This window comes from Salminus brasiliensis, chromosome 25 (genome assembly GCF_030463535.1).
Source record: "Salminus brasiliensis chromosome 25, fSalBra1.hap2, whole genome shotgun sequence".
Lineage (NCBI taxonomy): Eukaryota > Metazoa > Chordata > Actinopteri > Characiformes > Bryconidae > Salminus > Salminus brasiliensis.
Genome location: NC_132902.1, coordinates 13,783,289 through 13,808,509, shown reverse-complemented (window position 1 = coordinate 13,808,509; position 25,221 = coordinate 13,783,289). Strand labels below are relative to the sequence as shown.

Genomic DNA, 25,221 nt, shown 5'->3' with positions numbered 1-25,221 from the left:
ACACTTGCCCGTTTCTCCTGCTTCTAACACATCAACTTTAAGAACTGACTGTTTATTTGCTGCCTAATATGTATATCCTACTCATTGGCAGGTGCCACTGTCATAAGATCATCAATGTGGTTTAATGTTATGGCTGATTGATTTAATTGTGTATTTTTAATTTACGTAACAAAAGTATTTTAGTGTAAATCCATTCAAATATGTAATGGATTAAATGTTTTACTTGTTTAGACTGAATGAACACATCGAAACTATTATTATTATCATATTAATATTTCATAACGGTTCACCCCATTAAAATTGGGAAATATCATTCATTCTTCCAAGCAAGAAGGAAAAATCTGACAGTGTCTTTGTCTGGACTGTCGATATCTGGCATTCAAGCTCAAATGTGTCCTAGTTTCTCAGTATAATATACACTCAATGTTAGGATGCTTTTACAAATAAGGCTTGTGAGTAAGAGTTCTTTACTGTTAGGGAATATGTTAGCGATTGTCACACAGTATAAGAAACAAAAGGCAAAATGATCTAATGTATCTAAAAATTCACAAAGACCCTGCCGTTCTCCAGTGTTTTCTTATTTGGGATTTCTTACATTTACGAGGCCAGTGGGGTCCATCATTATAACAGCATGTCTGCGAGCAGTTCTGTGGTTTAAAAGGCATCATGACTCTGATGTAGACTTTTTATTAGGACTTTTCTCTAATTTAAGACAATTCCTAGGACGAGGCTGGTGACTGAGGTGAACGAGGTCCATGAGTCTCCAGTCCCTGTAGTCAGTCCTACAGCGTCCTCTACTCTGAAAATAGGACAATGCTGCCTCTTAGAGGCCGTATGGCAAAGTCCCCAACTTCAGCCAGCTCACACCGCGCTGTTCTGTCCATCGGTAACTTTTCGGTAACTTTTCGGAACAGAATTATTGATTACTGTTTGAACCCGTGAAACAGTGTCACTTCTTTATCAGACATCACTGAATAATCAACCAACATTCAGAATACCGTCAATCAAGAGGGCAGTGGTGGCTCAGCGGTTAGAGCGCCGGGATATCGATAACAGGGTTGTGGGTTCGATTCCCGGGCTCGGCAAGCTGCCACTGTTGGGCCCTTGAGCAAGGCCCTTTACCCTCTCTGGAGTTGGCTGCCCACCGCTGTGGGTGTGTGTGTGTGTGTGTGTGTGTGTGAGTGTGTAGTTCTGCCCCTAGTTCACTAGTGTGTGTGTGTGTGTGTGAGTGTGTGTGTGAGTGTGTGTTCACTACCAGATGGGTTAAATGCGGAGGACACATTTCCACAATGTGACAAATACATGCACCTTTACCTTTAAGAGAAGTACACACCGCCTGCCTGTAGAGGTCGCTGTCCAGGACCAGCAGCGCCCGAAAGACGAGCTTCCGTCCTTAACGAACACAAACAAAGAGCAGGGCGGTCAGGCGCATTGACCTGCACACAGCACCGGCCTTTACTATAAATTATGGGCAAAAAGCATAAGAAACACAAATCAGAGAAACACGCATACGACGGTAAGGTGATGTCTTTTTAAGGCTCCGTTTCAGGAAGCTAGCTAGCTAGCTAACTCACCTAGCCGGGTTTGAAACTAGCTAGCTATAGCTAACTCTGAATGGTTAGCCTGCTAGTTAGCTAGATAGCTAGCTAGCACTAGCTTCTCCTGCTAGCTAAAGAGGAACTGAGCACTGGCGGCTGAGGATGTCTCTCAAGTGATGTTAGCTAGTTAAGGATGGCAGCTAGCTAGAACAGTCTGCTGTTTACCTTTGAGAAAACACAACAGTCTTGATAAATAACTCACTACCTTAAAATGAATAAATAAAAGAGGCGAGGCTGTTGTGTTTCCCCAAAGGTAAACTATCACTAGCATCCTTAGCATAACATTTAGCTGTGTGCTCAGTTCTGACTTTTCGTTAGTGTAAAACGTGGCTAGCTAAGTTGTAGGTATGCTAGTGAAGCTAGTCGAGCACACACTGCTATATTGCTATATTATATTACTGTATTAGCCGACCAGGTTTACCTGCTAGCTGAAGTGAGGTGGTCAGTCATGTTCATGGTCAGGTGAAAAAAAAAAACAGGGCACCCATGAAAACCCTATTGTCTTTCTACTAACCTATTTAAACAAGGTGATATGACACTTTAACACATTTGGCATGGTTGATCTTCGGTTTAACGATACTCAGAGACTGTGGGAATGTCTTTTGAAAGGTAATTTGTAGAATGTAACTCACAGAAATTCAGTTTTCTTGTAAGATAAAAATTAGGACACTCCCACTTATTAACTACCTGCTAGCTACTGAAAATGGCAACAATTAGAAGCAGATGCTCCACATCAGATTTTAGAGGAGCCTGACTTGTTTACACCTCAGTTTGGTTTACTCTAGATTGTTGAATTAAGTGGCGTCATCATGGACAGACCCAAAGAGCTCTTCAAGGCCGTGAGACTGTGAGAGATTTAAAAAGATCTCTGAGAAATGACAAATTCATCCTTTCCTCTGTCCAGAGAAGATTTATTTAAGTGGAGGACATTTAAAACAACTGGCAACGTGGCCAGGTCCGGCTGTCCTAGCAAGTTCAGATCACAAGATGCATAAAATAAGCACGCACATACTGTCAGAAAGAGACCGCACAAGTTTGAATTCGATTTTTAACGCAGAAACCTTTGAACTCCCTTCACTGTTCAATGTTAATTAGATGCTGAAAAAGTCTGAAATGCTGCCATTAACATTCATTAAAAACTCATATTGCTACCCAATATCTGCTTATACTCCCTACAGTTAAAGAAATTCAGCTATTTTAAACAATTATCTGTGTAATGTCTGTCTGTTAATGCTCTGCCAGTAAAATACAGCTAGTCACCCTGTCCAACACCAAGCGTAAAGTATAGGGATGTGAAGCCTCAAGGGACTGGGATGTGAGCAGTGGAACTGTGTTCTTTGGAGTTGGAGTGGCCTTATTGTTCCAGAGCCAAGGACCTAACATCAGTACCTGGTCTCAGTAATGCTCTTGTGGCTGAATGTGATCAAACAGCAGTATTTCTCACACCAAAATCTGGTAAGGTGGTGAGTTTGTAAAGCAGAGGTTTTTATTGCAGTAAAGGGGAAAGCGTTTTTAGTAATAATATTTCAGAACAAATGTTGGAAGAGTAGGTGTCTGCAAACTTTTGGAAAATAGTGCACATTTGTAGTTGTGGTGGACATTGTTTTAGAGAACAGAGATGGAGAAGTCTGCATATATTAAAAGGTAATTGCTGTCATGCTGGCCATGTTTGTATGTCTGCTGAAGTACCTTTATTTGTCCAGTACATAGTGCACTGTCCCTGCCTGTACGTCTTCTATACAGTCGTTTCTTAAGCGTGTACATTCATACACAATTTCCAGTTCAGTATAATTTTCGGTTTAGCTCAGAAGAATACTAGTTTGAAAACAGAAGAGGGCAAGGTGGCATGTCCTTGTGGAAAATGGTTAAAAATAGAGATGTAGTCGCATTGTTAACCGCCCACTAAAACAGAAATATTAACAGGACGAAAACAAGCAATGAGAAATATTTGAAGGAAACAGGAAAATGTCGATGCACGGTTTTGAACTTTTATTTTTGAGGGGGTTTTTTTTATACTTTGCATCCATTGCCATTTCTGTGTTTGTGTTCCCCACAGAATACGTGGAGCGACCACTTAAGCTTGTTTTGAAGGTGGCGGGTAATGAAGTGACCACTGAGCACATTGACGACGAGCAGGCAGATCACGACAAGCACAAAGACAAGAAAAAGAAGAAGAAAAAGAAAGAAGAGAAGGATCGAGAAAGCCCACCACTCTCCCCAGGGGACGACAAGAAAAAGAAAAAGGTAAGAGGGAATTTGGTAGGGCTCGGAGTTGATTATAGACATTGACTGCTGTGACTGTCTAGACAGACTGTCTGGAAAGTGTGTCCATCTCTAACATCCCCCCCCCCTTTTAAATTAACTGAGTTAACAGTGTCAGAAACTGAAAGTTTCCGGTCATGCACAACCCTCCTGGTAATTTTCAGGGAATGCTACTAAATTAAGTAAATTAGTCTTATCAGTCTTATCAGCATTTTGACTTGATCTTTAAACGAGGTGCTTGTGTTAGAGGGGTTTATGTGTTAATTTTTGGAATCAAGAAGGTTATTATGCCAAATAAACATTGATTTTAATGAGTTAGCAGATTTCTGGGATCAAACTGCCAATTTTGGGTTTGCATTACCTTGTATATGTGCAAAAAGGTCTTCTTTCATGAAGTAATTTCTGTGATACCTGTGTTGAGAAGTCATTTTGGTTGCTACTTCAGATGACAAAGAAGAGGAAAGGCCCGGAGTCCGCAGATGTGGATATCGACGAACAGAGTAGAACTCCTGCTCGATCTGATATATCCCAGGATAAGCCTCTCACCCCCTCCCTGGCCAAAGCTGAAGGTAGGGGTTCATTCTGTTTTGCCCGTAGTGAGACTACAGTTTGAAGAATTCAGTGTGTTAACCATTTTAAATTTTTTTGGGTTGTTTTTCTCCCCTCAACTAGAAAAAGAGCAGACTCCGCTGCAAGAAGCACTCAGTCAGTTAATCAGGCAGTTACAGAGGTATGCAATGAATACCTGACATTTATTGAGGATATTAAGATGCACTGACTTGAATGAGATTCTCTCTACCATTTATACTTAATGGATACCAACAAAGCTGTATTTATTGGTGTTTGTATGTGCATTCTCTTGCAGGAAAGACCCCAGTGCATTCTTTTCGTTCCCTGTTACTGACCTCATCGCTCCTGGATACTCTCTAATAATAAAGAGGCCCATGGATTTCAGCACCATGAAAGAGAAGGTGAAGAGAGAGTGTTACCAGTCTCTGGAGGAACTGAAGGTATCCCACATACTCACGCTAAATCATTTTCAGTTCAGTTAATTCATCAAAGATTAGGAACCTCAGGCAACCTGTAAATGGACCTTGACTATTTTGCTTTTTTTTGTTTGTTTGTTTTGGTGATTTTATATAGGTGGATTTCAAAACAATGTGCGAAAATGCTATGATTTACAACAAACCTGAGACAATTTATTACAAGGCTGCCAAGAAACTCCTCCACTCTGGCATGAAGATCCTAAGCCTGGTGAGTTATTGTGGAAAACTTCATTCTGGCCCATTAAATGCAGTGGTGTGAAACAGACACTAGGGGGAACCAGTGTGCTGGTTGAGGTTTGGGCCCATTGCAGCAGAGACTGAAAATGTAAACACGTAAAAATGACATGTTACATGAGGTTTAGGACAACACACCTATACCACTTTACACTGTGTGTGTGTATGCATGTGTAGGAGAGGCTACAGAGCCTGAAGCAGAGTATTGAGTTCATGGCAGATTTGAAAACGCCAAGCAGCAGGACAGCGGAGGATGGGGAAGAGGAGGCAAGTGACCCTGCCAAAGATGGGTCCTCACCTATGGATACCAGTGACAACTCTCAGTCACCTAGAGTGGCCAGTAGAGACACGCCCAGGTAAATATCTGATACTTTAGATATCAACAGTTCACTGGTTTTAATATTGGCAACAAAAAGTACATAATCAAAATAAACTGCACGCTGATGTGCCCCAAAACATGAACCTACTGCTTATTGAAATGGACACTATGTATGTACTATAGTAAAACATGGTAGAAGTGTGAGTACTGAAAGTCAGTGTCCTCTTCAGTACCTACATATTTGGTCTTTGCTTCCATGAGCCAGTAAACCAAAATTGAGACAGTTGATTTACTGTCTAAATATAATTTCATATGCATGTTTAGTCCCACTTTAGTCTGTAAACAAATCAGTTTGTAATAAATACTCACTGGGAGCACCACACTTATTTCTGGTGTAATTCATACCCTCACTTCCAAGAGATGAGGTGTCAATATTGGAAGTTTGAACAATATCCAGCCAAAAGCTAACTAATTAAAGGTTACATTTTACACACCTAGAAACACCTGGTCTTTGTCCATGTCACTATCTATTGTACCCCAATGACTAATGACTAACTAATGACCCTTTAGGTATCTATAGTCGCACTTAGCCTAACAGCACATTTACTTCCAGACCCACAGTTGCAATTCTACCAGATCTTATATTTAAATTGGTTGAAGAAACCAGGAAATCTAGAAATAGAAAGCTGGAGTAAAGGAACTATTACGAGGTTATGCTGGGTCTTCTCTATTGTGTGTGCTCTCTCTCTCAGAACAGCTTTAGAAAAGGAATGTGTAAAATCATGTTGAGACTTGTGTGCCATCTGTGGTGCTCGTGCTAGAAAACCCACGCTTCACATACCACGTGCTGCCCTCACTCCAAACACACGCTTTACACTCTATGGTTAAATACCATGTCTGGGAATTTGCAGTAGCTGCCTTTGCAGGGTGGGGCTGAGTTGGTAGAAGGGGAAAAAGTAGTGTGGCATTTATTTAAGAAATACTCAATCAGATGATGTTGCAGTGGCAAAATAATGTTATAATGCATTTGAACATTTTCCTAACTTTCTAAAGTTGAATACTATAACCTTAATCAGATTTTGTCCTTAATATAATTGACTTTTTTGGGAAGGCAGCATTTCTAAATACCACCACAGAGTGGTGCGTGTTTTCTAAATGGCCTTTATGTGCCCTTTATCTGTCTTCAGTAAGGACTCTAAAGAGGATGTTCAAAAAGGTGTGAACCAGGGAGAGAAGGATTTGGAGGAGATTAAAAAGATCATCGAAGAGTCTGGAGGTAAACTGTCCAACAGGAGCCTGCAGTGTGAGGTAAGTTTACTGGGCCACTGGTTTCCAAACCTCCCCAATACTCTATGTTCTTGTCAGTGTTAACTGGAAGTTGAGCATCACAATATTTTGCCACATCTCCAACCTTTTAGTTAACTTATTTAGTCACTGCACTCAACGTCTGGAAACAAACAAGCACTTTGACTTTAATTTCCTAGCATATTTGAAGGGTGCAGCATAGCTGTTCATGGTGTTTATGCTTGAACCTTTTATTTTATGTCTTTTCTATAAGTGCAAGTAAGATTTTGTTTCTTGGCAGCTTGACTTTGATCGGAGGAAGTCTGATGGCACAACCACTTTAGGCATCCTGAACCCTGCAGACTTGAGTGCTGGAGGTAGGACCACATAAACGTACACTGTGTCTAAATGTTTATCTAATGAATAGATTCAGCTACATTGGTGACACAGATGTGCAAATGCTTGTGCATGCACAGCTTGTCCCTGTATAGAAATATTACTAATAGAATAGGACTTTCTAGAGCAGGTGTAGGCTAGAGGGGTTTAAAGCCCCCCAGCATTGGGCTGTGGAGCAGTGGAACTGTTCTCTGGAATGACTGTGCTCCATCCAATACTTCTGGGGTGAGTTGGAGATGAGGTGGGGTGGTGATCATCCAACATCCTAACCTCACTAACGCTTTTGTTGCTGAATGCAATCAAATCCTCACAGCAATGCTCCAAAATGTAGTAGAAAGCACTAGCCTAGCCAGTGGAGACAGTTACAAATGTAAAGACTGCTCACAGCAGTACCTTTTCAAAAACGTCTGCTTGCAAACAGTTATGGTACCATTTGAAAGCTAGATCATAGTTTTCAAAAATGAGCTGTGAATTACTCTACTTTTGTCTTCACTCACTGCTATCTCATCCTCTTGTATGCAATGATGTGTTGTAATGTAAAATATTAATTTATTCCAAAAAAATACTAAGCCCTTTTTTGTGTGGTGATCAGATCCTGGGTACTGTCCAGTTAAGCTGGGGATGATGGGTGGCAGGCTGCAGGCAGGCGTAAACACCTTACAGGGTTTTAAAGAAGACAAGAGGAACAGAGTCACTCCAGGTAACAAACTGAGTTTTTGTTGTGTTCATTAACAAGAAGAGTAGATGCAGTGTTCATGCATGTTAACTTTAAAGATGTTAATGTTGTTTGTGTTAGGGCACATGTGTTTGTTTTTCAAGCAAGCGTTTTTTATCCTGATACATTAAACATGATATTCCAGGTATTACTGGGTTATGTTCCAAAGAATTTGTCAGGTGCCAGTATTGTCCTATTGTCCTAACAGATAATAGAGCTGCAAATGTGATCCCACTACTTTTCAAACTGATGGCGACCCTGAACTTAATTAATAAATAATGTTAGAGGATCAGTAAAACTGATACTGTTAAGCAAATTAGGTGAAATGTGATGCAGCAGGTTTTACATCCAGTGTATCCATCATAGCTGTGGCATCATGTTTTTACACTTTAAGGTGTTTAATAACAGGTTAACAGTTTCTAGCTTTACCCAAAAACTAGATGGTTGAAAAGGGTGTAACATTTGTAGTGTAACTTACTTAAATGCATCTCAAAAATCTGTAAAACTCTGCCCCCAGGGCCATAACTGTACAGTGCTGCTATAAAGTATGTGAACTGTTTACAATGTTCTGTATTTATGAACACATTTGATGTGACGTGATAAGATTTTAGCCACATGCATTTGTCACTGCTGCAACATGTGGCTTGTGTATGTCAGACCACCACCTCAATAAACGAAACCAATAACTGACTATGGGTTACAAACTGCTGAAATGATAAAATAACTTATGTAGCCATCAGCTTTTAACTTAATGTTTTATGCACTTGCTAGCATAAGGACAAATATGAATAACATCAACAAATGGCTGCTTTGATTATTTTCCTGCAATATAATTTTGTCGAGGCTCTTGCGCTTGCAGCGTAACAAGCAGGCTGATTGCTTCTTTTTTTGTTGAGGGCTGGGACTCTATCCCTGCTCTCCACTAGAGTGATGCCGCTGTAGCTGTGTGGACATGTTGCCTCATGGCTCCATTCCGGTTTTACCTATACACTCCACAAACTGGGTTTGACATGCATCTATCTGGTCGTGTATCTCTTAATGAGACAATGTTATTGGAAAAGTGTTCTGGGCAACAACAGTCCTTTTATGTTTTACTTTTGGAAGTGTAATACAGCAGTGTGTGTGATCACTTAATCTGCCATGATTGCTGAAACTTATCTTCAAGGTTCAGATGGCTGTTAAATTATGCTAGGAGTGGCAGTGCAGAGAATAGAAGAGTAGGGAAAAATGTCTTGTTATTTCATGGAATAAGGGTGTTTGTTTTGCCTTGATTTATGATCTCTGAACAATCGCCAGAAGCTCAATCATTTATACAGAATAATTTGGAAGGACACAGTAGCCCCTGTTGAAATAATCAGCACAAGGAAATTTAAACTGCATTCTGGAAAATGTCTGGCCCTGCCAGAACTTGGCTGCATTCTAGATGTGATGAAGATGATGTCCTGAACAGTTAAGGGCTCAAGTGTTAGAATGAAGATTATGGACTTTGATAAAGCCATGTTTCAAGTGTTTAACAACTTTCCCCCTTTTTTTTTTTTTTTTTTTTTAAATGATGAACAAAAGTATTTAGTAGTGTAAATTCATTGTTGGCAATTAAAAGCAATTTCCACAGGATTTTGCATATGGGAGTTGAGCGTCCTACTTAAAATTGCATTGCCAGTGGTGATCTTTGGGGTCCAAGCAACTTGCAAAGAATGCATTTTTGGTGGGGGTTTGTAGGTCAATTACATTTGTTAATCTTTCTTATGAACATGTGTTGTTAGTGTTGGGTCGTTGTCACACTATTGGGTTTTTTGGGGGGGTTTTTTGGACCCAGGGGAGGTTGTTCTGAGAATTTGGTATATTTGGTCAAGTTTGAAAGCTGTTTGGGGCGGCTCCATGGCTCGAAGAGAACCCATCTCTGGCCGTCCTGAAATCTATAGTCTGGGGTTTGCTTCTAGTGCTCCCTGGGCGGTCTGCTATGGGTTTGCAGGCTGCATGATTGGTTAATTTCTCCTATGAGAACGGCTCCTTGTTTACAGGTGTTCCTGCATGGTGAAATGCCATCACTCCAGAACACACTGTTGTTGCTACTTCAGTGTTTGTATCCAAGGAAAATAATGAAAAGGAAGAAATGGATGAACCTAGGCCTTACTATTTGGCAAAAAGGTGTGCAGAAAATATACCTCCCTAATTGTGCAATCGATCCACGGTTCGTATGGTATTGTTCGGTGTGAACACAAACCTAACCCAAATGAGCCCAGAAACGGCACTGGGTGCGGACTGTCCAGAGTAGTGTATTTGTTCTTCTTCCTGATGTTCTTGAAAGCTTTTTTTTTTTCTACCACTGTAGCATTTAAATCAATAAAATGAGATTATATAATATAAGTCTGTGTTGCCAAAAAAAAAATCTACTGTACAAAAAGTACTATCATCATAATCATCCTCATCCTCTAGTGGCTTAGACAGAGAAAAGTCATCAGTGAGGCTTCATGTTCACAGCCTCAAGATGATGGAGCCCAGCAGGGGTGAGGTCTATAACAATGACGACAAGCTACAGTGAAATTGCTAGACAAAAACAAATGAGGAAGAAGAATGTAAAAAGGTTTAGAAACATCTGTCTATGATTATGTGGGGGTGTTTTCATTTAGAACCTGGAAGCACAAATCATAGGCCTTTTACATCAGGCAGTAAAAGTGGCATCTCTATTGGAACTAGCTCCTGTTCTCTAGAGATGATCATGGGACTGAAATGAGGGAGTAGTTTGAAAAGAAGAAACAAGGACATGCTTCAAGGCTGAGGCACAACATAAAGACTTTAGTTCGCATGGCCTTCATTTATTTATTTATATTGGTTTTATTTCATATAGGATTCAGTGAAAGGAACTTCTGAACGCAGCCATTACCTCAGTATATTATGTGTCTAAGCTGTGGCCTGCAGGCCTTGAACATATGGCTTTCATATTTATAGTTGTGATTAATGGCTACATTTAAGAGTCTCTTTCCTTTTTTTTTTTTTTTTTTTTTTTTTTTTTCCCCCGAAGCATTTAGCTCTGCAATTTCCTTCAGGATCAATAAACTTTCTGTCCATCATTCAGTTGCTTGCTTTCTCTCGATCATTTGTACATGTGGTTTTTATACGATCGTTCTTTCTGTCAGTCATTCACTCTTGCACTATGTATCTATCTACATTAAATAATTACAGCGTATTTATAGATTTATATTCTGTACCTTTATATTTGATTATTATTCTGTGCCGCAGAGGTGTATAATGTTTAATTGTTTTTGTATGAGTGACACTTGAAACCCTGTGTAACACAGCTCTCCTTTTCCTTTCAGTGACCTATATGAACTACGGACCTTTTAGCTCATATGCTCCTACGTATGACTCCAGCTTTGCCAACATCAGTAAGGAAGATTCGGATCTCATCTACTGTTTCTATGGAGAGGAGTCTGAGAGGTATGTGGGTGTACAGAGCACATTCATTGAGAAATAGAATTTAGAAATGGTTATTGGTTAAACATTTAATTACATGTACTAAAATATGTTTTGCGCTCTGCCGGCGTGTAACCTGTGTAGAGGTTTAGACAATTTTGAAATTTTGCAAGATTGTCAGAGTAACATCTAGATCTGTGCAGCTTTCAGATTGCATAGTCTCCTAAAAGTGTTGTATAATCCAGGCCAGTTCCTTTTGTTATGAATGCAGTCGGGGATCATGTGATAAATATTAGATTAATGATCAAAAGTTCAACGTTGTTCCTGATATTACATTCAGATCTGAAAACGTGTGGCTGGTGCTTGACTTGACCGGTCTAAAACCTTTCACTAATGTTTTGGGTCATTGCCTTGCTGAATGAGGAAGTTCTACTCGATTAGATTGGATGCATTTCTCTGTAAATTTGCAGACAGCATGTCTGACACTACCTCTCACTATTTTTGAACAGTAAGTTGTATGTGTTGAAGCATGAGCACATCCTTTGCTGCCTTTCCACCACTGTGGTAGAGGTTGATCTGTCTTATAGGTTCATAAAACTTGTCTCATCTTTGTCTTTATTTGCAAGTTTCAGATTGGCCTTACAATTCCTAGTGCTGAGAGGTGGTTTGCATTCTGTGATCTGGCCTCTCTTCTTTAGAAGTCATCTTCTAATGGCACCCCTGCCCTGTGGAGGTTGTTGATGGCTATCTGTCACTGACTGTTATTTTTAGGTTTTTCTTCACAGCTCTCAGACTAGTGTTCCTGTTAGATGTTTGGTTGTTAGTACACGAGTGGTTTCTGTAGTCGTTTGTTCATCGTTTTAAACAACAAAAAAAAGCAATGTTCACAGTTGATATCTAGCACTGAAACCAAGAGTAAAGGTACAGTTATTGATCGTTTAAACAGTCAATATAACAGAGCACACCTGAGCAACCAAGAAACAGTCAGTCACATGTTCCAATATTTTTCCTTACATGAATTAATGGGTTGATCTAAAACCCAAATGTCTTTAGGCCAAAAACTAAAGAATTGGCCTTGCCGATTAAAACCTTTTTGAAGGAGACTTTACATTACATTAGTTCAGCCATTTGTAGTGAGGCCAGGGTTTCAGAAGGGAAAAGGACCTTTTGGCCTTGTAATATTAGTTCCAAGAAATGCTTTAAACTTCACCTACAGCTGTCTTCTTTTTGGCGCGTGTGTCTAAGGCTGAGCCTGGAAGCCCAACCCTCACTCAATCAATGCTTCTATTCATACAGTCATCATTTCACGCTCACCTTGAAATATACTGCTTGTGTGTGTGCGCTGCAGTAGCATTGCAGATTTCCTGGCTAAGTCAGAAGAGCATATGAACAGACTGGCTGATAATCTTTTGGACGCGCTCACGAATGGAGAACACTCCAAACAACTGAAGGAGACTGAGGCTGTAAGCATGTGTTAAGAACTGAAGTGTGTGTGGTGTGTGTGTGTTAAAGTCTATACATCTAACAAATACAATGAGCTATTATAATGATGAACTGATGAGTGTGTGTGCATATGTATGGTTAGAAAACAGCTTCTGCACAAGCTAATGCGTATGGAAATGACACATTAAGTAGTGACCCAGAATAAACTCTTATTTGATCTTAGTTACCAAACGTGTATGTACATATGGTCCCATGTGTCCCCGTAGCCTTCATGTACAATGTAAATAAAATAACCATACCTGTTTCTCTTAGACCGCTCCAGAGGGAGAGGAGCTGATGGAGAGGCCAACAGAGAAGCCAGACACAGTCGATGAGGTGGAGGTAATAAAGAAATTGATGATTGATGCATCTTTGACTGTCTAATTGAGATATGTGAGGTTTGTTGATGGACAGGTAATGGACTGCAGAGGTCAACCACATTCATAACCGTGATTGCAGAGATGAACTGGCTCCCCCTGTAAAGCCAGCTATGAGGAACCGGGCCCAGGTTTTAGACTGGCGTCTCCCTCTCTTCTGTGCTCCAAAGCAGCTGTGTCAACAAAGCCAGTCCACCCTCTCACACGCATACGCACATGGAAAGAACATTTACTTTACCATCTCACACACACCCACACCCTCTCCTCCAGACAGTGAAGCTGTGGGTGCGTCTGAGCATACTCGGTCTGAAAACCTAGCAAAAATATTTTCAAAATCATGTTGCTTTAAAATCTGTCATTCGTAGGTTTTACTTACATTTCCCTCCGAATGCCTTTTTAGAAGGTAAACGAATGAGTTGATCCTGCAGCAGCCAAAGTGATCCTCCATGTGCCTCTGTTGGTGCAATTAATTGAGTAATAAAGCACATGCAGTCAAGCAGGGTGGGGCATGTTACAACACTCTACACAATTATGTTTGTTAACTTTACTTTTTCTGGGGGCTCTGTTGAGTTACAGTTATGCAAAGAAAAGGCAAGGAAGAGAAAATAGTTATCAGTATACGTAGTGATGGATGCAATATATGGACAAATGTATTGGGACTATATATATATATAGATATAGATATAGATATTTATTTTTTTATTTATTTTATTTTATTTATTTTTTTTCATTGAAATCAAGGGTCTCTGTGAGGATCTGATTGCATTCAGTGACAAGAGTCAGTGAGGTCAGGATGTTGGATGATTACTTCCTGACCTCATTCTGAGAGTATTGGATGGAGAACCATCATTCCAGAACAAATAAAGCCACTGCTCCACAGTGGCACTGGAGCTTTTGTTATAACAGTATCATCCATTGCTGATGCATTTCACAGACATGTTGACTTGCCTGCACCCCAGTCACAATTTACTTTCTTGTTGTTTGCATGGTCAGTACTTTCATAGTCCTGATATTATGTACCCTTCTCCAAACATCATCTCATTACAGCTGAAAAAGTCATTTTTTAAGTTGCAAATTTCTTAAAAAAAAGAAAAGAAAGACAGCATTTTTGAGAACAAAGGACAACTCCACGGTTGTCTTTTGTGCATGTGTCACTGCATAGTGGAACAGAGCTCCTCCACTCCAGAGTCTGCTAAATCTTCCTGAAGGTCTTTTGCAGTCAAACGAGGGCTTGAGTGTTCTTAGCCTAGAAAGGCAAATATTCCTTGTTCTGTCAGACCTCAACTTAACCTCCACCATTCCTGTTAACTTGAAATAGCCGCCTGAAATAGCCCGTTTCTGCTTATGTAAACGAATTATTTTAAGAGAGCTAGGAAACTTATAGCTTACAGGAGCCCCCGGTTGCTAATTGTTTGGACATGGTTTGCAGAGTCTGGTGTTTCTTTGTGATAATCAAGCAACACCCTCACAAGCTAATTAAGGTCTAAAATCTTGGTAAAAGTTACGAGACCATAAATCTCAGCAAGTCCAAACATTTGCAAAGTGTTTCTTCCCTTTCTAATTGTAAAACTGTACAAAATATAGTACATACATTTTTACTTAAAAGACTTTTGCATAGTACTGAATGCAGATACATGGTGGCGAGTCATTTGTAGAGGTGTTGTGCGATTTTACATATATTGGTTCTACAGAGATTGTAGTACATAGGAATGGTCAAAGAGATTGAGCATTTTCAGGGTCACAGTCCCCTAATACAAAAAGTCCATATATGGAAGGTAGCCGTGTCTGTGTCATCATACTATAACTAGTGGATTTACATACAGTATTCAGTTACTCAGTCAACAGCAGTTCAGAACACAACATTTACATGCGTCAGTAACTAAACGGCCTGCTTTTGGATAGAGGTTGGAAAGGCAACAGTTTTGTTGTAGTATATATGCAGGTCTACTTTATATATTTTATTTAGCTGATATAGAAAATGTAATAGACACTTGTATAAATAAGTCTGAAAATGTCTTTCTTCCCTGTAGGTGGTTGGGTCAGAGTCCAGCAGTGGGAACAGCATGACTGCTCTGAGTTCAGTTGTGAGTTTGGGTCTGGGTCTTGACCTCCTGCCTGAGAACTTCGAGTCAGAGGGTGAGAGCCCACACTTGTTAAAACACACATTATGCTCAAATGTTTCCCAACCTGTGGACAGAAAATGTTTATCTGGGATTCTAGACTCACTCACCTGCACTTTTCACTACATGCACCCTGTTTCTCAGAAGCGGAACAGTTCCAGAAGAAGCTGGACGAGACCACTTTGCTTCTGAGGGATCTGCAGGAAGCTCAGAGAGAAAGACTAAGCGCAAAACAGCCTCCCAACATCATCTGCCTGCTCGCCCCTACTACTAAAGAGCTACAGCTAGGTACACTTACAGCACTTTCTGCCTTATAGCTTCATCAGGATGTTATGATAAATGTGTATTCCTGTCTCAGCCTGCCTGACGTCCTTTCAGAATGCCTGTTTCACTTCAATAGATTTTACTACAGAAAGTGTCTGACTGGATTGAACTCTGGTTTAAAGCGAATTATTTTTATTGATTTTATTTATTTAAATAAAAAGGAATCAGACCACTTACCTTTGCAAAATTGTGAAACTGCCTTGTTCCTTGTTGTGTAGCGGAAAAGGTGACTGGGAACCTGGCCCATCTGACCAGTCAGGTGAATCCAGGCGATGTGAGCAGTGTGTATGGCATCCGGAAAGCCATGGGCATTTCGCTGCCTGTTGAATCGGCAGAGGCACTCTCGCTCCTGACTACAGGTAAGCCATGCACAGTCACATACATGTCTGACAACCATGCAGTCCTGATTTTCACTACATGTAAATATACACTATGTCAATGTTTGCGGACACCCCTTCTAATAAATGCATTCAGCTACTTGTCTAGTCCCTGTAGAAAAGTATTGCAATTACAATAGCAGATAAACATGAACCTATTGGTCACCATGCCTAATGCCAGAGAGATATAAACACTCTTGTCGCTAAATACAATCTAGTCCTCACATCAGTGCTACGAAATCTACTAGAAAGCCTTCCCTGGACCTAGAGACAGTTAGTATACATTTATTGTTAAATCTGAAATATATTATCTACCAGATTTTAATTAAGACATCTTTATGTTCAGACATTAGGAGTTTAAATAAAATTCATTTTGTTTCAGATTCAGATTTTGTTAACTGAGTCGTTACTGATCTGACAAAAAGAGCAGCACTGATTTCATGTAGATTCCTGTTGCAAAATGGTGCTGTGATTTGCAGTATTTGTAGACTTTTACAAAGCGCTGTATGTTGTGCTATTGTAGGTGTATTAATACCCAATTCAGCACCTTTATATTCATAATGTCTGTGCACTAATATGGTTGTTGATTTCCTGTGTCAATAGTGGGAACAGACATGGACGTAGTATGTATGGGCTCAGATGACGTCCCAGCCATCGCAGTCTAGCTGACCCGACCCATCCAACCCAAACCCTGCTCTGTACCAATGGTGCTCTTTTTGTTTCACGTTTGATGTTTATATACATTTCACTTAATAAATGCTTTTTCCAATATTTGGTCACTCTCAATACCAACTATACTGTTTGTTCCTAAAATTGGTCATCAGGATTTTATTTTCTGCCCTCCAGAAAATGAACTAATCAAGAGCCATCATTCATACACTGAGGTTACATTCTGGAAAACACATACCACAACAAGTCTCTCCATGAAATACTTCATTTTTTGAAAGCTTTAGCTGGGCTTTGTGAAGTATATAGTGATGTCCTCCGTCAGTAAACCATGTTAAGCCATGAGCGGTTAGACTAGAGGAGAGTCACTTAGCAGCTCATTCCAAAAACAACCCTGCATCATGGAGCTTCAGTCATATCAGCTTATGAAGCACTGTGAACAGTGCTTGTGTTGATGCATTAAAAAAACGTATGTATTTTTTTCAATTCAACAGCATAGAACCTCTTTGAAACGTGTAAAATTATTTATTCCATATGGATACTGTACAGCAACTCGGACAAGTTCCTCGCAGAATCCGCAAACAGGGAACAGAAAAGGCAGCTCACGATTTAAACAGCAGAGACAGGACATTCAGGCTTTTTCAGTTCAGTAAAGGTACAGTACAGACATACGTCTGTTAATTTCAGCCGCTATGTCTGTAGACATGCGTTCAGACCCAAGAAATCGGTGTTCCCTGTTTTTAAACAAGTGATTCCCGCACAGCAACAAAGTGAAAAGATGGACAGGCAGATGCAGCCAATAACAAGTGCAACACGTAGCATGGCCCCATTTCCAAAGAGGCGGGGCCGTAACGGCAGTTAGTCGAGATACAAAAACGATTCCAGCAGTACCTCTTAAAAGCTTGAAGGTATTTTTTTTTTTTTTTTTAACAAAGGTCTTCCAGACATTTTTCACATTTCTTTTTTTTCCCCTCCTTTTTTGCAACTTTTGAACTGATTGTACTGCAGCACTTTTTTGCCATATTAAACAGCATTCAGTTTAATCTTTAAAAATGACAGAACCATTTGATGCATAAAACACCTGTTTGTGACTTTCACCCTGCAAACAGGCTGTAACGGGCCAACCGGCAAAAGTGAGTGGCTTCTGTGAGCGCATTTGTCTTAAACACCACCTCAGAAGGCAGAACACCATCAGGACATGGTAGACGGCAGAAAATAGAAAGCAGCTTCTAGATAGCATCCACTGCGAAGATTTACACGTCCAAAAAAACACACAAAAGTCTGAGAACACGTTCTCTAGAAACAGAAGGCGCATTTGTTAAACAGTCCTTCAGCAGCAAATCTGTCCAAAAAAAAAAAAAAAAAAAATCACAAAAAGGATTTCAGTCTTTTTTTTTTCCTTCTCCAAAGGCTTCATATTCTGTGCTAGTAAATCCAGGGACCAAAAAAAAATTCTTCATATTTGCAGGTCCGCAAGCACGATATCAGAGAAGTTTCAATCTTCTCATCCTCTTTTCTGAGCTTGGATAGTTAACAGGGATCAGAACAGTGCATGTGTTGTCAAAGTCAGTGAACACTGGAACAGTCTATTCCAGCAACAGGTGGCAACATTCAGTCTTAACAGTTAAAAGTATGTTGTTTTTTGGTTGAATGAGACTTTAGGTTTCCACCCTAATCGTCCAGCGGTTCAGAAGTCTTTGCAGACTTGTGGAGTGTACACACACAAGAGTCTCACATTCCAAGTGAATATGGTAAGATGTAAGATGTCAGTAGAATGACGCTTCCTAAAAGAAATCCAAATAAAATACAGCCGCGTGTGAGTGGGACTGTTCATGGTGGCAGAGTCAATACTAGAGGCAGCAGTTTCAGTTGAGAGCCATCCCCTGCTGCTTGTTGGAATCCGTACACACAAAGAAGGTTTTGAGCTCCCCTTTCCCCTTCACGTTTATCAGGCCGCGGCAGTCGCACGAGTAACCCAGCTTCTGCAGCACGTACGACGTCTCTTCAGTCACCTAGGACATGTACAGTCGTTAATTTACTGCCAAACTGAGCAGCCAAAAGAAACAAGGAACTTAAATACACAAACCGTAAATATAAAGTATTAAAGGGCAATTATCAAAACAGTGTTTACTTTTCAGCCCGAAAAAACAACTGTTTCAAATTCATTGTCTTTCTTAACCCCCCCGGCACTCAACGCAGTGCTCCCAACACTAGGACAGTAAGAACTTCCCAATTGTGCTTTCTCACATCTGGCCACTGATGATGATGATGATGATGGTCTGCGTCAGACCAGCTGCCCCCTACCAGTCCGACCAGCAGGCCCAGTCCCCACCGCCACCCATGCCAGACCAGCGGCACACCCTCCTACCACTGCTACCTGTCTAATGACCATGTTAAAACCTAAATGGACTCGTAACTATCTGCCACTATTAATATCACCACTATTAACTATCATTACTCTGACCATCCCTGCCATGACTATATTAGGTTCTACTACACCGTGATTAATATAGTATGATTATGATCAGAGCAGTTCAACAGAATATTATTTAATTTTAATTAAATTAATTTTAAGTCTTTTACTAATTACCAATTATGTAAAACTGCTTTAAAACAACAGCAGTTGTAAAAAGCTATACAAATACATTTGACTTGACAAAGCGGCATGGCTTGGGATTTTACCAGCGACCCCAAGGCCATAGTGGTAGCACATTAAACCATTGAACCTGTGCCCAAGACTATTTTTTAAATGAGCCCCAACACAGGACTACCAATCAATAAAGAGCTTATCTACAAGCCCAGATGATCTTACTTGTATAGATAAATGTATGAGGTAAAAATAGAATTACAGAGGAACCCGCATGAACAAGAGAATTACCCCTGAACTCCATGTAAATTTAATCCTGTCTGAATAGAGCTGTGTACATTTCTACAGCCATGTAGAAATAAACATAAACCCATTAAAATCTCAATCATATTCAAATACAAGAGAAATGTATGATATGGGTCCTTGAATGACTGAATGACGTAAAATGGAAAACCTCTTTAAACATATGGTGCTTAGACGTCTTTATGTCACTTGCTAATGATATAATGATGGTAAGAGGCTCCGCAAAAAGAACAATACACAACTAATGGAAAATTAGTCAGGGGTCATGTTCTCAAATCAATTCTATTGTCCTTACAAAAGGAAGCATTTGGTGCAAAGACTTGACTTGAGGAAATGCACTTTAAGTGAAATGTGAGATTATTAATAAGTCTAAGCACTGGCTTTTTGATTAAGCAGAGTGGTTGACAAACAAGATCATTTTATCTGTCCTGTCCAAGGCCTCTTTTGCCACATTTCCCAGACGCCCTGGCGACTCGAGTACGTGTGAGCTAAATGATCTCATTTCTAGTCCTAAGGGGCTTCTGTACTACAGTGGTCTCCTAGGATAGACTTTACTTTGATTCATCAGCTGATGATAAAAGCCTTAATGTAATCACACAGAAGAATACACTGAATTTTGGAAAATGTCGCCTGTAGTCAGACGGCAAGTGACGCAGAGGTCCAGTGACGCAACTCGGTATAACTTGACGCATCTTCCAAAGTTCGCCTTTGCTGTTAGTGGCAGCACAGTGGCTCCATGTATAATAGGGGGGACCGGTTTCACCATTTAAGTATCACATATGCGACCGTGTCAATGAGCTGTGTTATTATCTACCCTGGAATCAGACACAGCCTACTCGATAAATTCAGGGTAATAGTCTTAAAGCAACCGCCAGGCTATGATGCATGCGCATTGGAGTGACCGTGACGCCCAGCTGGGTGTAATCTGCAGTAATCTTGCATGCTCTGCAGGTCGCAGTCCAGCTGCCCTTGGTGGTTACCTGTATTTTGCCCAGTTCCCCAGTGCTCTCCATTCGGCTGGCGACGTTCACGGTGTTCCCCCAGATGTCATATTGTGGTTTGCGTGCCCCGATCACCCCTGCTATTACTGGTCCATGGTTTATCCCTGTGAATACACACAATTGATGTCCTTTGAAAACACTTAACAAAAACATTTATGCATGCAGGAAGTTACAGAAACAAGGCATGTTTACACACCATGGGAATAAACACTTTATGTCGATCTGGAAATGCGATGGTATAAAAAGGCAGCAGTGGCATCACAGGCCACACGATCACTTCTGCACATTCTAGTACTTGTGACCTATTTGTGAAGTCTGCCTCTCAACTGACCTATTTCTAGACTATATGTCTAGAAACTACAACATACAAACACACACAGAAACCCACACAAATTACGTACAGAGGGCATAAAGTCGCTCTTCACCAGGCCAGTTAAAAGCCAGGCCAGTTCCTGGAGCAGCAGAGTGCTGGACCATATGCTTTTAATAAAAGCTTTTCTCCAGTAGAACCCCATGGATTTTTCTCTATTATTCCAGCATTTCCTCTGATAGCTACCAGAGATGTGTGGCTTTTACGTGTATTCTTTGACGCACTGCCTCTGTGAAACAGGTCATCCCGGATGGAGAGGATGAGCTCCGCATTCCAGAGAAGCTGTTGTCGTTTCTATTTATACGAAAGCTGACGCACAACAAACGGATCAATCGGATTGGTTTCTTTAAAGTCCCCCAGTGTTTATGTTGTATGCGTTACATTTATTGGTTGGCGTGGAGCAGATACTGAGAGATGTTCTGCCACACCACATCTGACCTGTCCACCAATAACTCAATAATAGGATTCAGGTGATATAGTTGGCTTGTTTCAGAAGTATCATACTGATAAGATGGTGTAGGTTTGAATCCCGCCCTGGGCAGACACACCACACTATACTGTCGAGTCCTTAGGCAAGACAATTTTTTAACAAAGATCTAATTTTAAACCTTTTTTGGGGGTCGGAGAACGTGCTGGCGCGTGAATTTTGATGTTTTTCAATGTTTCTATTAGTATATTTATGATAATACGGAGCAGAAATACTGTTCAAGCATTTCCTAAATCTGTGGAGCCCGCCCCTTTCAATTTGTTGAGATTCTCGGCTCTGCCTCTTCCGGACTCTAACTGGTGCATTTGTGTGTCCGTCATCTGCCTCTCATCTGTGCATCGGACTATGATTTTGTGGGAAACTCACCAACGGACACTCAGAAACTCTAAAATTAATAAACTAATTTATGAATAAATTCTATTACTTTAGTGCAGCTAAGACTCTGGTTAACTCATTTTAAGCAACAAAATGTGTCCACATGCTTTAATAGAAAATAGGAGGAATGTGGTCTGAGTGTCTGAGTGTCTGTTCACACAGTGCTCTTAAGTGACATGGAGGTGCCTTTAAAGGCAAATTTAAGAAGATAAGCAAAAATTGAGAATGCCCTTAGATCTTAGAGTGTTAATACCCTAATAGAAATAATGCCATTTGCCACCACACAGCCTACACACAACTCAAATATGGCATGTATTAATGTCCATTTTATTCAGAACACTTGCCAAAATGACCTTCTATGATCTTCGACTCATTTTAGTTATATTTTTATACATGTAAAACGTTTTCATACATTGGCACAATGTGGGTAGGATACAGCAGCAAACCCATACAAAATTTCTGTTACTGTGAACAATGAGTTTGAGTGAGTAGAAGATGAACTGATCTCCAAAAGAGTAAAGTTATAGATAAAACATTCTTTACAACATTTTAGTTAAACATTTCAACAAGTTCATTCAAATCTTTTCAACAAGATTTGTTTGTTCTGTTTTAAACAATTTTAGAGTGGAAAAAATGAAATCATGCAAACATTCGGGCACTCCATTTGACCTTCCCCAAGGTCACAAACCTTAATGAACTTGTTTGGGCTATGGTTTAATCACAAGCATGATTATGAAAGCCCAGGTGATACAAATGTTAAAGCTTTAGAAATAGTCTGACTATTAGTAATCTATTAATAGTCTCCTCAAACCTGGTTCCAACAATCGGTTGCCATTAGCTCCTCTAAACAGCTGCCTAGCAGCTCACAAAGCAGAAGTTGTTCAAAAGAAGATAATACGTTTCCAGCTAGCTGTTTCTTCTATTCATATATGTATTATGCATTACATTACAGTAATTATGTATTACATTATCTAGAATGGGCCCAGAACATATCAGTGAAGTATGACATGTGGATGCGCAGAAACAATAAGACATTAGTTCTAAGAGAGTTAGCGAGGGTTTTGTTTGTTTGTTTGTTTGTTTGTTTGTTTTTGTCCTGCCATGACAAACTTCACGAGAGGCTATTTTTGCACATGGTTTTGGTGGCTTGCAGTGCAGCAAAAGTGCATAGCAAGGTGTTCATATTTTATGTATACATACAGGAAAGGTGACTTCCTAAAATCATGCAGATATCAGACATTGTAGACCAGTTTTTAAAGCCTGTTTTTAAACATTCCTTACTGATCCAGGTTGTGGATAATGTTGATTTATAGCACAGTAATGAGGCTTCAGGCTTTCTGTTTAATAGATTTCGTAGATATGTCTAATAGATTGTTTATGGAATATGAAACTGTTGTAATAGATTGTTAATTTGTTTAACAACCTCTATGGCACATTTGGAAAATGAGGGGCAGATACATTAGGCTGACATGTAACTTGATCTAACAATCTTGCCTTGTGAACATGATCTCTTAAACTTCCTTGTGATTAGCCAATAGAGACATGCAGAACACAATCACCACCATTAAACATTAACAGAGGAGGATGCTAGGCAGACTGAACTGTTTATTGACTGATTATTTTGAATTTATGCAGGCAATGAGAATGTGTGTGTGTGTGTGTGTGTGTGTGTGTGTGTGTGTGTGTGTGTGTGTGTGTGTGTGTGTGTGTGTGTGTGTGTTTCCTCTCAGCCCCTCCTGGCCAAATATCGATAGTGTTTGTACGTGTGCATGTGTGGGTGTATGTGTGTGTGTGTGTGTGTGTGTGTCCACAACACTCACCCACACGTAGTCTAAAACTGTTAAATGAGTGCCTGTTGATGCCATCCAGTTTTCCCATCAGAGCGATAGCATACTCCACCATGATTCCAATCTGAGCCTGCTGCCTGTCTCGGTCCTGCCAACACACAGCCCTCACACTTACAACACGGATAATGAAGGAACAGTGTAGTATGCGTTCATAGTAAGGACCGGGTAGTGTATTTTTTTTATTGTATAGCAGTAGTAGTAGTAGGAGTAGCATCAGAAGTAATAGTAATAGAATTAGCAGCATAATTATTAGAAACACCAATAATAGTAGTAGTATAGTGGAATAGTGGAAGTAGTGGAAGTAGTAGTATTAGCCTTAGTAGTACTAGTAGTAGCAGGAGCATTATCAGTATTTATTGGCATCAGTAGAAGTAGTTTTAGAATCAGTAGTACTAGCAGCAGGAGCATCATCAGTATTAGTAGAAGGATCAGTATTAGTGGGATTAGCATCAGTAGTAGTATTAGCAGTAGCAGCACTAGCAGCAGCATCAGTAGTAATGGTTGTAGAAGTAGTAATAGTAATAGTAATATTAGTAGCTGACAGTTCCATCAGGAGTAAAGGTGATAACTTGCATATGCATGTGTGTTGTAAATTCAATTTTACAACATGGTGGCTTCACAGAAAGCATTTGCATGAGCAAAAAAGGAGACAGTAAATGTAAATGAGACACCGTCTGTAGTGCTGTAGCCACATGTCCAATTTACATTTGCTCAGTGCAGAGATATGTGGCTTACAGTTCTCTAGTGTACACAACAGAGCTAACAGAGAGCAGCAAGTGTTTGTTGAATAATACAACTAGAGGTAGGGCTGCAATGATTAGTTTAAAAAGCTGATGCAGCACTGACTTTTCTGTTCAGGTGAACATATGATTCATCCAGTCATTCTGACAGATACAGATACACTAGAGGACTGCACTCGGGGCAATAGAGCTCATGTTGTTTCGTTGCACTAAAATGGAAGAAATTACTTGGCACACAAGCTATGAGGCTTGAATGACAGCAGCACTATAACAGGGCAAAAGAAGCCAGAATGCAAAACGGTTTGATCAGCTAATCAATCAGATTGCACATGCATGTACACTACAGAATATCCACTCTGTAGTTTTAATAGCTCACCTGGTTATTCTCCTGTCCAGGTGTTCCACTAAGACCAGCAGCTGCCATGTAAGTGCTGCCAATAGTCTTAATCTTCTCTACGCCACTGAACTTGGGCTTTGACAGCAGCTGCAGAAAGAGAAAGGGAGGGGAGAGAAAGATTGATTAGGCTCCAAACATTTTCTCCCCACTGCTTTCAAAAGAGGCCCTGACATTTAAGGAGCGGATTTGCACTAGGAAGCGAAAGGGATGAGTCAGGCCCGAGCTGCTTACTCACCTCGTCGAAGTCAGCAATGATCTCATTTAGCAACCTCAGACACTCCAGTCCCTCTTTGTTGATGTCACACTCTGTGTAGAACTCCTTGAAGTCAGGAACTGAGGCGAACATGACGCACACGCAGTCATACGATTTGTAGTACAGGTCCTGGAGAAGAAACATACATGCAGAAGTAGTTACTAGACTCTGCAGAAAAACAAGGGGGAACTTTAAGAAAAAAAACATTCAGATAGTTTAATCCATTAAATCAAACGGGCACAAACAC

The 25,221-nt window shown here is 40.2% G+C and overlaps 2 protein-coding genes across 6 annotated transcripts in view; one reads left to right on the top strand and one right to left on the bottom strand.

Annotated features, from left to right (window-relative positions):
- The first annotated feature begins 1,402 nt into the window (after positions 1 to 1,402).
- brd7 (bromodomain containing 7) lies at positions 1,403 to 16,719 on the top strand. The gene is made up of 17 exons (XM_072671616.1): positions 1,403 to 1,516; positions 3,655 to 3,842; positions 4,306 to 4,429; positions 4,533 to 4,590; positions 4,726 to 4,870; positions 5,004 to 5,114; positions 5,318 to 5,496; positions 6,647 to 6,767; positions 7,045 to 7,120; positions 7,732 to 7,839; positions 11,172 to 11,292; positions 12,617 to 12,731; positions 13,024 to 13,092; positions 15,158 to 15,263; positions 15,392 to 15,535; positions 15,790 to 15,930; positions 16,552 to 16,719. Exons 1-17 carry the CDS (start codon positions 1,468 to 1,470, stop codon positions 16,611 to 16,613), a joined length of 1,917 nt encoding a protein of 638 aa, XP_072527717.1. The 5' UTR covers positions 1,403 to 1,467; the 3' UTR covers positions 16,614 to 16,719.
- Positions 16,720 to 17,119: 400 nt separating this feature from the next.
- Positions 17,120 to 25,221, bottom strand: part of adcy7 (adenylate cyclase 7) — a 96,426-nt gene continuing 88,324 nt past the window's right edge. For all 5 annotated transcript variants that reach the window (XM_072671063.1, XM_072671065.1, XM_072671066.1 and 2 more), the window contains 5 exons: positions 24,957 to 25,103; positions 24,701 to 24,808; positions 23,558 to 23,672; positions 20,485 to 20,609; positions 17,120 to 18,626 (listed from right to left, as the gene is read on the bottom strand). In XM_072671063.1, coding sequence (XP_072527164.1) covers positions 18,480 to 18,626; positions 20,485 to 20,609; positions 23,558 to 23,672; positions 24,701 to 24,808; positions 24,957 to 25,103 — 642 coding nt within the window. In that variant the 3' untranslated portion in view covers positions 17,120 to 18,479. The remainder of the gene's footprint in view (positions 18,627 to 20,484; positions 20,610 to 23,557; positions 23,673 to 24,700; positions 24,809 to 24,956; positions 25,104 to 25,221) is intronic.

Coding starts and splice junctions, on each gene's coding strand:
- brd7 (XM_072671616.1), top strand. CDS start 1,468: ATGGGCAAAAAGCATAAGAAACACAAATCAGAGAAACACGCATACGAC. Junction 1,517..3,654: donor AGAGAAACACGCATACGACG/GTAAGGTGATGT, acceptor TGTTCCCCACAG/AATACGTGGAGCGACCACTT. Junction 5,115..5,317: donor GCATGAAGATCCTAAGCCTG/GTGAGTTATTGT, acceptor ATGCATGTGTAG/GAGAGGCTACAGAGCCTGAA.